We start from the raw sequence: 13,071 nt of genomic DNA on the forward strand, positions 1-13,071 counted from the left end.
CTGTGAAGATCCCTCAGGTCTTGTAGGTTTCAATCAAGTTGCCTCTTACTCTAGTGGATATAAACCTTTCATCCAGGAAAGGATCTCCAATCTTCCCTCATAGGACAACCCAAACATTCGAGGTATTAGTCTGCTAAACCTTCTCTGAACGACTTCCAATGCATTCACATCTTTACTTAAATAAGGAGACCCGACACATTATTGCAGGTGTGGTCTCACCAATGCCTAGTACAACTGAAGGATAACATCCCTACTTTTGTATTTGAAATTCAAATCTTACCTGTACCGTGTGGTGTAAGCAGTAACGCGAAGGTGACCATCAGGAGAAATGTGGCTGCCATTGTTACTGTGAATGGGGACACTTCTGGCTGTTACACCACACGTCTCAAGTCACCCCAGCTCGAATGCTGATGTTTCAGTGGTGACATCCCAATCTGCAACTGCACAGATGATATGATCACATTATGATACAGGGTTGACATTCTAGACACGTGCACAGTGAGCTGCTTGGCTGCATCACTATACTTCCAATGTATCAGTTCACGTCTCAACTTGCACAGCTGAAATAACACAAATGAGTGACTTTATTTGGAGTTAATTGCCATTTAGCAGACTTACCCAACTCTTGGCCAAAGAAAAGGGAGCCGTGGTGAGTGAACCTCTTGCTCACATATTTTTGCTCCATTCCCATAGGCTGGGATGAGTGAGCTTCTTGTGGTGGTTACATTGAAAAAGGAGACAAGACAGAAACAGGGAATTGTGGACAAGTTGGTCGAAGGAATCATTCGAGACATTGAGGCAGATGGTGACTCTGGGCTGGTGTAAATTGGCTGGTAGTGAGCTGGCAACCTGTTTTCCATTTCTCTCTCTGTCCCCCCTGTCAGCCTCAGTAAAAATCAGGAGGGATGTAAAGCAATGTGCCAACTCACCTCACACTCCAATCTGACAGGAAGGGGGTCACTGGAGATTCCGAACTTCGGAGGGGAAAGAAAGTCATTGGCCTCAGCAACCAGGATGAAGTTAATGATGTAGAAAGCCCAGCTGATAGTGTACAACTGATATTTTCCAGGGGCACTCATCCCAAAGGCAGAAAATCCCACCCAAGGTCAACAGACCTTTCCATGGTCCAGCCCTCACTCGCTTCGATTCCCGGGCAAGATGGGAAAATTTGACCCATAATCTCGGATACACACAGAGCCTTTATTCAAAATTTATTCAGTTGTGGGACATGGGTGTCGCTGGCTGGGCCAGCATTTATTGCCCATCCCTAGTTGCCCCTTGACAAGGTGGTAGTGAGCTGCCTTCTTGAATCGCTGCTGTCCATGTTGGAGGGAATTCCAGGATTTTGACTCAGCAACTGCGAAGGAATGGCGATATATTTCCAAGTCAGGATGGTGAGTGACTTGGAGGGGAACTTGCAAGTGGTGATGTTCCCATGTGTCTGCTACCCTTGTCCTTCTGGATGGAAGTGGTTGTGGGTTTGAAAGATGTTGTTTGAGGAACTTTGGTGCATCTTGTAGGTAGTAACACTGCTGCTACTGAGCGTTGGTGGTGGAGGGATTGAATGTTTGTGGATGTGGTATCAAACAGGCTGCTTTGTCCTGGATGGTGCTGAGCTTCGAGTGTTGTTGGAGCTGCACCCATCCAGACAAGTGGGGAGTATTCCATCACACTCATGACTTGTATAAAAGTCAGCTTGCTAATTCGCTACAAAGTGAAATTGGACCTTGGATTTCAATATTTGAATTCAGACAAAATGTCACCAAGTCCTGAAGGAAAAACACAGTAAAATGGGGAAACATGTATGCTGGTCTGAACTGGTCTTGTATACATTGAAATGGAACACCAGTAAAGCAGCGAAGTAAGCACACTATCCAAACTGCTTTTCCCTTCTGCAGACTGTTCCTCTCTCCACTGATGCTGCCTAACCTGCTGAATATTTCCAGCATTGTCTGTTTTTACCTCAATGATCTGTCAGACTTTATACCACAAGAGATAGTTTACTCACCTGGGGAAGGTGTACACATTAATCAAAGCTGGAGGGATAGATGGTGCATGCTGGATTAACTAGGTGAACAGCGGACTGTCAATGATAAGACCTCAGGCCATGGAAGGAAGAATGAATGGGATGACAGCCAGAGACAAGAATAAAGAAACAGTTGTGAAGCTCAGCTGAGGGTGAATGAGAAACTGAGTGAGAAATAGAGACAAGTACTTATACAGGGTTAATAAGATAGTTGGGTAAGAGTTACCAGTAACACAAAATGCCTACAAACACACATCTTGCTTCTTTCTTGGGGAGACAATGGCCCAGTGGCATTATCGCTAGGCTATTAATCCAAAAACTCAGCTAGCGTTCTGGGAACTCAGGTTTGAATCCTGCCATGGCAGATGGTAGAAAAAAGTTAAAGTTTATTTATTAGTCACAAGCAGGCTTACATTAACACTGTAATGAAGTTACTGTGAAATTCCCCTAGTCGCCACACTCCAAAGCCTATTTGGGTACACTGAGGGATTTGAATTTGAATTTAATAAAAAAAAATCTGGAATTAAAAATCTACTGATGACCACAAAATCATTGTTGATTGTCGGAGAACCCACCTGGTTCCTTTAGGGAAGGAAATTTGCCGTCCTTACCCGGTCTGGCCCACACGTGACTCCAGGGCCACAGCAATGTGGTTGACTCTCAACTGCCCTCGAACAACTAGGGATGGTCGATAAATGCCGGCCCAGCCAGTGACACCCATGTCCCAGGAACATAATAAGAAGGCGGTGGAAGCAAAGTCTTCAAATTTTTTTTTAAGGCAGAGTGAGATAGATTCTTGATGAACAAAGTGGGCGAAAGGTTATTGGAGGGTCGGCAAGAATGTGGGGTTGAGGTTACAATCAGATTTTACTGAATGGGAGAGCAGGCTCGAGGGGCCAACTCAAAGAATAAAGAGCAGGACAGCACAGGAAACAGGCCCTTCGGCCCTCCAAGCCTGTGCCACTCATTGGTCCAACTAGACCATTCGTTTGTATCCCTCCATTCCCAGTCTGCTCATGATTTGTATGTTCAAATCCATGACATGCTAAATCTGCTTGCTAAATGTAAATTGTAATTTAGAAGTCTGCAGTCAATAATTTAAATACGCTAAAGTTACATTCTACATGTTACACCTTTAAGGGGGTGGGGAGTGGGCTGGCAGGGGACCACCCACAGTGCTGTAATCCTCATTTTGATGAAGGGTCATCCAGACTCAAATCATTGCCTCTATTCTCTCTCCACAGGGGCTGTCAGACCTGCTGAGATTTTCCAGCATTTTCTGTTTTTGTTTCAGATTCCGGTATCCGCAGTGTTTTGGTTTAACCAGTGTTCTATCTATTTTCAAACATGCTTTCCAAAACCACACAAAATAGTTCAGAAAGAGCACTGCAACGTACATTTATTGGAGTTTATGATTTAAAAGCCACCAAGATATCAAAAAACTATCCCCTCATTTCAACCACAGAATTTTATAGTGTCACGTTTGCACTGAAATTGTTGTATAAAATTATTCCATCTGTTATTTTAGAATCATAGAAGGTTTCAAGTAAAGTTTATTTATTAGTCACAAGTAGGCTTACTTCAACACTGCAATGAAGTTACTGTGAAAATCCCCTAGTCACCACACTCTGGCACCTGCTCGGGAGAATTTAGCGTGGCCAATGCACCTAACCAGCACATTTTTTGGACCGTGGGGTGAAACTGAAGCACCTGGAGAAAACCCACGCAGACACGGGGAGAACATGCAGACTCCGCACAGTGACCCAAGCTGGGAATTGAACCCGGGTCCCTGATGCTGTGAGGCAGCAGTGCTAACCACTGTGCCACTGAGCCTCTTAGCCCATCATATCTGTGTGCCCACAGTCTAACCCCACTGTCCAACAGTCAGTCCCTAACCCTGCAAGTTCCAGCATTTGAGTTTGACATCCAGCTAACTTTTAAACAAGGAGAGGCCTTCTGCCTTGATCACCCTTTTAGCAAATCAGTTTAAAATAAAGATTTTGTCCAATTGGCAGAGAATTACGTACAGGCGAGAAAGTTTATTTGAGATTGCAGACTGCAATTTTAACCCCCTGAACATTCGCCATTACCAAGGCTTGGTATTATTTCCCTATCCCTTTAATTAGGTTGGATGAACTTACAGCCTCTCTTCCTGCTTTCAAGCAAGACAATCCTATTAATAATAAAATCTATGTCCTACAACATCTCTGATAGCTCTGACAAAGACCTGATTGAGAGGCTATCACTGTCCGTCTCACACTGAGGTCAGATTTCACACATACGTGTGCAATAACACGCAATCACTTCCACCAATGTTTAAGCTGAAGTCTGCTTTTGTTCTCTTTTCTTTTCCAAAGTTTCCCTTCTGCACCCCTGGAGGTGCTGTCCCCTCACTGGGTTATCCTCTGGTACCCTGGGCAAGGCTCTTTTGTCAGGCATCAATTGCTCTATGTGCATCGCTGAGGTTTTCAACCAGGTTATGTATCAAAGTTAAGCACACCTATCTTGTTAAACATCTACTCATTAGAACATAGCAGGAGGTCAGTGGATAGTGATCGGGTGTGACCAACTGCCTCGAATCCAAGCTTAATTTGCAACCGACTCAGCAAGGAGATTATTGGATGACTTTTGTTTCCATTTTCTTTTTATTCATTCATGGGATGTGGATGCCATTGGCCAGGCCAGCATTTATTGCCCATCCCTAGCTCCATTTCAGAGCATTTGAGTTTGCTGTGGCTCTGGAGTCACATGTAGGCCAGACCAGGTAAGGACTAATGCCCTTTAGGACAGATTCCCTTCCCTAAAAGGCATGAGCAAACCAGATGGGTTTTTCTGACAATGGTTTCATCACTAGACTTTTAAATTCAGAATTTGAATTCAAGTTTCACAATCTGCCATGTTGGGATTCGAACCCAGGTCCCAAGATCTTGCTCTGGATTACTCAGTTAATGCTGATACCACTTTGCCACTGCCTCCCCACTTGAAAATGACTAAAATCCAAACTCTGAGGCACACCACACGTGATGATGGCAGCAAGGCGACCAAATATCACTGGAATAAATTGTATTGACAATTGGAGCTCAATGCTCCCTATCCAAGTCTAACATACCTTACCCAAACATCTCAAAACTGTGGAGTTCCTCGCCTACCCAGTCTTGCCTTCCTCCCACAATCTACCAGTTTACAGCACAAAATATGCATCATCACTTCCTTCAAACAGAAAATATGGAGAAAGCCTCTGGTTCCAAACCATCAGAGTAGTACATTACCCAGTCTTCTCTCTCTCCGGCTGGTACTCTCTACACTTTGGATCTCATTCTTCACTTCAATTCCATCTTCAGTGGAGTTCCTCGACAGTTAGAAGTGAATACGTTTGGCTTGTAAAAGGAACTAAAATTAAAAGTTCTGGGCTAAACATGCAGAAATTCATTAGGCAGAAAGGCAGCTTAATCAGTGTATTGTTCTGTTTGTAAAAAAAAAAATCTTCATTCAGATATTGCGTTAATTTGTTCCACTAGTTCTCGATCTGAGAGTATGGCAAGCAGAGATCCTTCAGACTCAGTTCCTTCATAATCCTGGACTAAGTACCACGCACAATGCAGTGTACTTATCCCCATATAAATAATGCAACAGGGACTAGTCAATGTACAAGGCTGACTGGCTCCTGAAACAACAGATGAGGAATCTAAAACCTTTATTCATTACCCAGTTCGATGAAAGCCAGTAAAGTTGCTATGGCGACCTACCTTGCTTTCTTAAAAGCAGAGTTTATCAGAAAGTTTGCACTCCTTCAAAAGGGCTAGCCAACCTGTCCTGGTTCCCCTCACCATGCCAACACTATAGTTAAGAAAGCCCACCAATGCCTCTACTCTCTCAGAAGGCTAAGGAAATTTGGCATGTCCGTTACGACTCTCACCAACTTTTACAGATGCACCATAGAAAGCATTCTTTCTGGTTGTATCACAGTTTGGCATATTGCCCTGTTTGTGATCAGAACTCTCCACTCACCCGACAAAGGAACAGCATTCCGAAAGCTAGTGCCCTTTACTACCAAATAAACCTGTTGGACTTTAACCTGGTGTTGTGAGACTTATTGTATGATAGCAGCGGTAAAAGTGAAGTTAATTAAACATACAAGTGACATACAGGAAGAGATCAGCTGATCCATCTGTCTGTTCTATACAGTCATGTTGCAAAAAAGCAAACCTTCCTCCCACCAACCATTTTATGCCCAGGGAGAAGCAACAAAAAAAAGGGGGATGGATGTGGGGAAATTCCTTTCCAACTCATCTGAGAGATCATCGAGTCATAGAAGTTTTACAGCATGGAAACAGGCACTTCAGCCCAACTTGTCTATGCCGCTCTTTTTCTTAAAACACTAGGCCAGTCCCAACTGCCCATATCCCTCTATACCCATCTTACCCACATAACTGTCTAAATGCTTTTTAAAAGACAAAATTGTACCCGCCTCTACTACTACCTCTGGCAGATCGTTCCAGACACACACCGTCCTCTGTGGAAAAAGATTGCCCCTCTGGACCCTGTCATATCTGTTCCCCCTCGCCACAAACCTATGCCTTCTAGTTTTAGACTACCCTATCTTTGGGAAAAGATATTGACTATCTAGTTGATCTATGCCCCTCATTATGCTATAGACCCCTATAAGATCACCCCTCAGCTTTCTACACTCCAGGGAAAAAAGTCCCAGTCTATCCAGCCTCTCATAACTCAAACTGAAAACAAGTCTTAGGAATGATGTTCATCTTCCCACATCTCACCCACATTTTGTCCACTGATTAAACTCACCCAGCTCTGTTTTAGGTGTTTACTAGGAGGCTGCACCCTCTGTGAAAAAGATGGTGCAAAAAGATCATGACATCTAACCTAGTTCTTTGCTGACAACTTCTGCACGTGCCCATCATTTTTACAATATCAAATTGTTTGATAAGTTTATGGCTGTTGTAGATTTGTAGTTATTCTACTAGGAGATGCGAAAAACTGAATCTACGCTCTATTATCTGTCAGGTTTCAAATCAAAGGTTTTATTTTTCTTACTGAGAAACCTCTCTTTAAAGAGCCAAGTCTGAATCTGTTGAGCATCAAGATTAAAGAGAGTAGACTAGAAGGCAAAGGCAATTATAGGTGTAATGGGTGGGACATAGAGACAAAGCATGGGTGTAAATGCTACAGGTCAAAGAACTCAAGACTGATGAAGGGTTAAGGATCTCCAAAGATTTGGAGCCCTGCAGGGATAGGTTGTATAGAGAGCAGGATGGTGTAGGTTATTGAGAGTTTAGAAGGTAACATCAGATAGCACAGGGGTTGGCACAGCTGCCTCAAAACACCAGGGACCCAGGTTTGATTCCCGGCTTGGATCACTGTCTGTGTGGAGTCTGCACATTCTCCCCGTGTCTGTGTGGGTTTCCTCCAGGTGCTCCAGTTTCCTCCCACAGTCCAAATATGTGCTGGTTAGGCGATTGGCTTTGCTAAATTGCCTTTAGTGTCAGAGGGACTAACAGGGTAAATATGTGGGGTTATAGAGAGAGGGCCTGGGTGGGATTGCTGTCAGTGCAGGCTTGATGGGCTAAATGGCCTCCTTCTGCATTGTATGATCAGAGAAGTACCGACTGGAACACCAAAAAACAAGCAAAAAAAGTGTAACAGCAAGACAGACAGTTTAACTCACAGATGTGCACCGTATGTGCCATCCAGTTAAGCAGTGCCAGAAGCAAGAGATAGATACATTTAAGGTTTTAATGACATTATTGGGATAGGGTGGAAGCAGGAATAAGGGAAAGATAGAGGACCAGTCATGATCATACTGAAGCAGGCTCCAAGGGCCAAATGGCCTTCTCCAAGTTTCCAGGCTCACCAAGCCCAAGAAGATGCTGTTGTCTTAGAGCAGGATTCAACAGCCTTTGAGTTCAATGTTGTGCTCAAAAGACAAAGTGAGGGAAGATGCAATTGGATGAGTTTGTCTCTCTGTTGCAGCTGCTGACAGGTTGGAACGCAAAGCTCGGTGGCACAGTGCTTAGCTCTACTGCCTCACAGTACCAGGGACCTGGGTTCAATTCCCAGCTTGGGTCACCATCTGTGTGGAGCCTGCATGTTCTCTATGTCTGCGTGGGTTTCCTCTGGATGCTCCAGTTTGCTCCCACAGTCCAAGAATGTACGGGTTAGGTGGATTAGCCATGCTAAAGTTATGGGGAGAGGGCGGGAATGTGGAACTGAGCCACGACAGATTAGCCATGATCTTATTGAATGGCGGGGCAGGCTCGAAGGGCTAGATGGCCTACTCCTGCTCCTATTTCTTAAATTGCCCCTTAGTGTCAAGGGGACTAGCTAGGGTGAAATGCATGAGGATATGGCCTGAATGGGATTGTGGTTGGTGCAAACCTGATGGACCAAATGGCCTCCTTCTGCACTGCAGGGATTTTATGAAAGTGTGGATCTTAAAAACCAGCTCAACTGGAAGGGAAACACACACGTGTGTCACATTGTAGCTTTAATCGTTTTGGATTACAGCTCAGAGGAAAGAAACTAAACAAGATCTGGATTCTTTTCACTAACATGGACCAGATCAAATGGCTTTGGACAATGATACACTGACAAGCTGTCAGTTACATGTACTGCCAAAAGATCACTCAAAGAATCAAGCTTTAAAAAATACAAAAACAAGGTCCATGATGATCACCAAGTAGTAGCAGTGAAGATATTTAAAATTCAATTTACATTTCTTTTCAAAAGGAAAGCTAATTTAAATGCATGATACAAGCTGCTACTGTTGTGTATTTGGAGACATGACACTTGGAAACACTGGTTAAAAATAAACAAACAGTCTTTTACTTGTGATTCTGATCCCTTCCATGATTGTTGTTTCTCTTAGCTTTCTGCCCTACATCTTATGACAGCACTTCCACATTTATATACAGGGGAGGCAATGGCTTAGTGGTATTATTGCTAGACTATTAATCCAGAAACTCAGCAAGTGTTCTGGAGGCCTGGTTTCGAATCCCGCCATGGTAGATGGTGAAATTTGGTTGTGGAATGTGTGGTGCTGAAGTGCACAGGCTAGAATTTAAAGGCATTTGATAACAGAATCTTGTTCCTTGGTTGCCTTCAGTTTGTTTTGTGATTTGGACGAAGTGCTCTGTTAATCTATTAGTGGCAGGTTGACTGTGTAAGTAATGTATTAAATACCATTTTCTTGTAGGAAGGTCTCAAATTCCTACAAGACAAATAAAGCTGTTGTTGCTCACAGCAGCCGCTCAGGAAATCCCAAGCAAGAGCAGATGTTTGCATGCTGCTTCGCTGCATAGAGCACACAAACAATTCTGTCATGAATGGCATCATTAACAAATGTCTCAAAACTCATATTCTGCAAGTCTTTTAAACACTGTCACAAGTTTTCCCCTTTTGTTTTTTTCATGAAATTGAGAAGGATTTTGGTGAAAAATATGCTTTAAAAATATACACAATTTGCTTGCATGCTTTAGTGCTTAGTTTATTGGGTTGTACTAGACTATGAAGGAGATTAATGTTTGGACAACATAGGGACTCAAGTTTTCTTTTTCTAACTTCTCCTCGTTAATACACATGCCCGTAGTCCTCGTCACCAGTTTCTGTTGTATATTTGGAGACATGACACTTCAGTTGGCGTTTGTAACCTCTTCCATAAACACTTTGTTTCCTTATCTTATGATATCACTTCAATTTATTACATTACTACAACAGGACTCCACAATGAACCAACAGGAACAATTCAAATGCATAGCATTTACTTTGTATTTGAGATAACATCTACCCACATTATCTAATTTAAAGTACTCCATCATATTTACACTCCGTCACATTTGAGGTATCTTCTAAGCATCAGTGACTTTTGTCCAAGTAAGTTGAGTATTTGTAGGGGCTGGAGAGCATTGCTGTGACAGCTTTTTTTCCATCAAATACTTTGTATAATTTGGGCACAGAAATAACACATAAGAACTCTCAGGTCTGCAAAGATTTTATCAAAAGAAAAAGTAAACTTGAGGATAAAATCTCAGAGGAATATCTTCACATTGAAGATTTCTTTCAATCATCATTGTCTATTGTCGTCAAGAGGAGGCTATCAAGAGATGGCAAATGGACCACATTTTTCAGAATATCATTGTTGATCTGACAGTAAACCAGACTCCGTCATGCAACTTTTATGTACACGGACCCAGAGATAATATGGACTTGGGAAAAGGCAAATGGAAAGAACACAAATGCCTCATGTCTCACTCTAGATAATAGCAAATGCATTGATCATCATTGTGATTGGTTTTGGAGTATAAGGTTCATTATTATTCATTAACTTATAGGTCAGAGGGTGAAACTCTGCAACAAGTAACTCATCTCCTGACTTCCCAAAGTTTGCAAACCATCTCCACAGCCAGGAACGTAATGAATACTGTCCACCCAAGTTGTTGGAACTACATTCATCCAGTCAAGAAGCACAGCAGCATAAAGGAGACGGCAGCCTGTTTGATTGGTGACCCTCCCACCATCTTCAACATTCACCCCCTCCACCACTGGTGCACCCTGGCAGCAACATGTACCATTGACAAGATGCACTGAAGCAATTCAAAGAGGCCTGTTGGACATGACCTTCCAAACTTGTGAACTCTAGTGCTAGAAAGGGAACATGACTGTAACAATCACACCAAGGCCAATCTTCCACCACCATCACATTTTACATACAATATGCATAAAGAACTGCTTGACTGCTACAGTGTACAGTCAAGCTCCACAGTCCTTCGACTGCCAGCCTGAGTTGGTTTCAAACCCCTGCTGCTTCTTCCCTATTGAACAATCCTCCACTTGCCTAATAGGGGAAATCTGTTAACAATCCCCTGTGCCCCATCAGATCATCTGCGAGTTATTTTCCAAGCCCCACACCATTCTGATTTAATTTGTCCATGGTCACTGAATCAAATCCTGGAATTCCCATCCTATGATGTGGAGATGCCTGCGTTGGACTGGCACAGTAAGTGTCACAACACCAGGTTAAAGCCACTACCACTGGCTTTTGCTACCAATTAAACCTGTTAGACTTTAACCTGGTGTTGTGAGACTTTTTACTTTGTTTACCTCCCCCCCCCCCCCCCCTTCCTATATCAGACTTCTGAAAGGATGAGCAATAAATGTAACGATGCCCGTATCTCATGAACTAAAATATTAAAAATTGATTGCAATGATCCTTACAATTCCATTCCCCCATATCCTCTTGCCACCATTGTACACCCTTCATGTTCTGTCGTACTCTTGCTTTACTGAGATAGCAAACAATTTGGCACTTTATTAAATAAGTAGCACAGACATAAGGCACTAGGGCATCATATGCTTTAATATTCTCTTCACACGCTGTTGCATTGTCATCTTCCAGCATATTCTCAACTTTCGGTCAATACTTTATACTTAAAAAAGAGTAATGGCCACCTGATGGTCAACACAGTAAGAAGTCTCACAACACCAGGTTAAAGTCCAACAGATTTACTTGGTAGTAAACACCACTAGCTTTCGACCAAAATTTTTACTAACAAATAAACCTGTTGGATTTTAACCTGGTGTTGTGAGTCTTCTTACTGTGTTTATCCCAGTCCAACGCCGGTATCTCCACACCTGCGGATCACCAGACTTCTCTCATGGATTGAAACACTCATGTCTAAAGCAGGAACACAATGAATTTTCCAGACTGATGTCTTTTCCTGAAACTAATCCAAAATAGTCTTTGCAAATTGATGGGGTCACTCAGATAGGCATTAGCTGCTCAAACTCTCAAGCTGAGTCATCACATGACGTATAATCAATCTGGCCACCCACATTTTGGAACAGTACTTTGAAATCATAGAATCCCCACACTGCAAAGGCCATTCGGCCCATCAAGCACTGATTCTGAAAGAACATCTCACCCCAGCCTTCCCATCCTCCCGCCCTTTCCCAGCGCATTTACCATGGCTAATCCATCTAAACTGCACATCTTTGCAGTGCGAGTGGAAACCATAGCATCTGGAGGAAACCCATAGGGACACGGGGAAAACGTGCAAACTCCATACATAGTCACCAAAGGCCAGAATTGAACCCAGAGCCCTGGTGCTGTATGCTAACCTTTGCTGCCTTTGGACTTGTAATAGGTCACATGGTGCAACAGCCATGTTTATTGCCTGCTTTTAAAATAGGAAGCTGCACTACAGGCAGATTTCACTGGAATCCATCCACCAGCTGAAAGACATTTAACAAGCTAAGTAATAAACAGCAATACCTTGAAAGTGGAAAGGCTCTTCCCAACTTGTTCCAAACGTTCACCTGAGAACCAAGTTGCTGAAAATTCAACAGGAAGCTTTGCAGCCTATCAAAAATCCTGTGCTTTATAAGTCATTCACTTCAACCAAACCATCAACTCATTTAAGAAACTTGCAGGCCTGTTATGAAAAAGACTGAGGCAATCACATTATAGTAGTACTGTTTCACCTCCATCTGTCTAACATGTGAGTTAAATGACTGATGCTTCATGTTTTTAAACCTCTGGGACAAGGGAGAGATAATAAATAACCTTCCTTAATTTTAAATTCACAAACAGCTTGCTGTTGAATGATGTAAATTAGGATAATCACAGGGTAAGAATACACACACTAATCACAGGCAGTGAAACACATACTTCCCTGACAATTATGAATTAATGATGAAAAGTTAGTTCTTCCAACCTCAGAGCAGAATCATGATCATAAATACAAAGTGTAATTCACATTGCAGCAGGGTAGGTTTCTGGAATATTTCAATGCAAGCACACAGCAGATTTCCAACCTGACCGCTATAGCCAGCAATGCAGTGAGCCTGGTACTGTTCCAATATTCTAGTACATGCAATCCTCAAAGACCTCAAATCCAATTACTCATAATTAACACTATTACAAAGACTGAACATGATTATAAATTGGATAACAAAGCAGCAATGGCTGATTCACTGCTCGGGGAGGAAACAGAAGATAAATTGCACACTTAATTAGTGGACATGCAAAC

At 42.7% G+C, this 13,071-nt stretch overlaps 1 protein-coding gene across 1 annotated transcript in view; it reads right to left on the reverse strand.

Annotated features, from left to right (window-relative positions):
• LOC145360668 (stereocilin) overlaps window positions 1-685 on the reverse strand; it is a 68,469-nt gene extending 67,784 nt beyond the window's left edge. Inside the window, exon 1 of the mRNA XM_080216017.1 lies at window positions 619-685. Coding sequence (XP_080072143.1) covers window positions 619-685 — 67 coding nt within the window. The remainder of the gene's footprint in view (window positions 1-618) is intronic.
• Window positions 686-13,071: the final 12,386 nt, after the last annotated feature.

The sequence above is a fragment of the Carcharhinus amblyrhynchos genome, chromosome 32, assembly GCF_965287045.1.
Source record: "Carcharhinus amblyrhynchos chromosome 32, sCarAmb.v2.hapA, whole genome shotgun sequence".
Classification (NCBI taxonomy): Eukaryota; Metazoa; Chordata; class Chondrichthyes; order Carcharhiniformes; family Carcharhinidae; genus Carcharhinus; species Carcharhinus amblyrhynchos.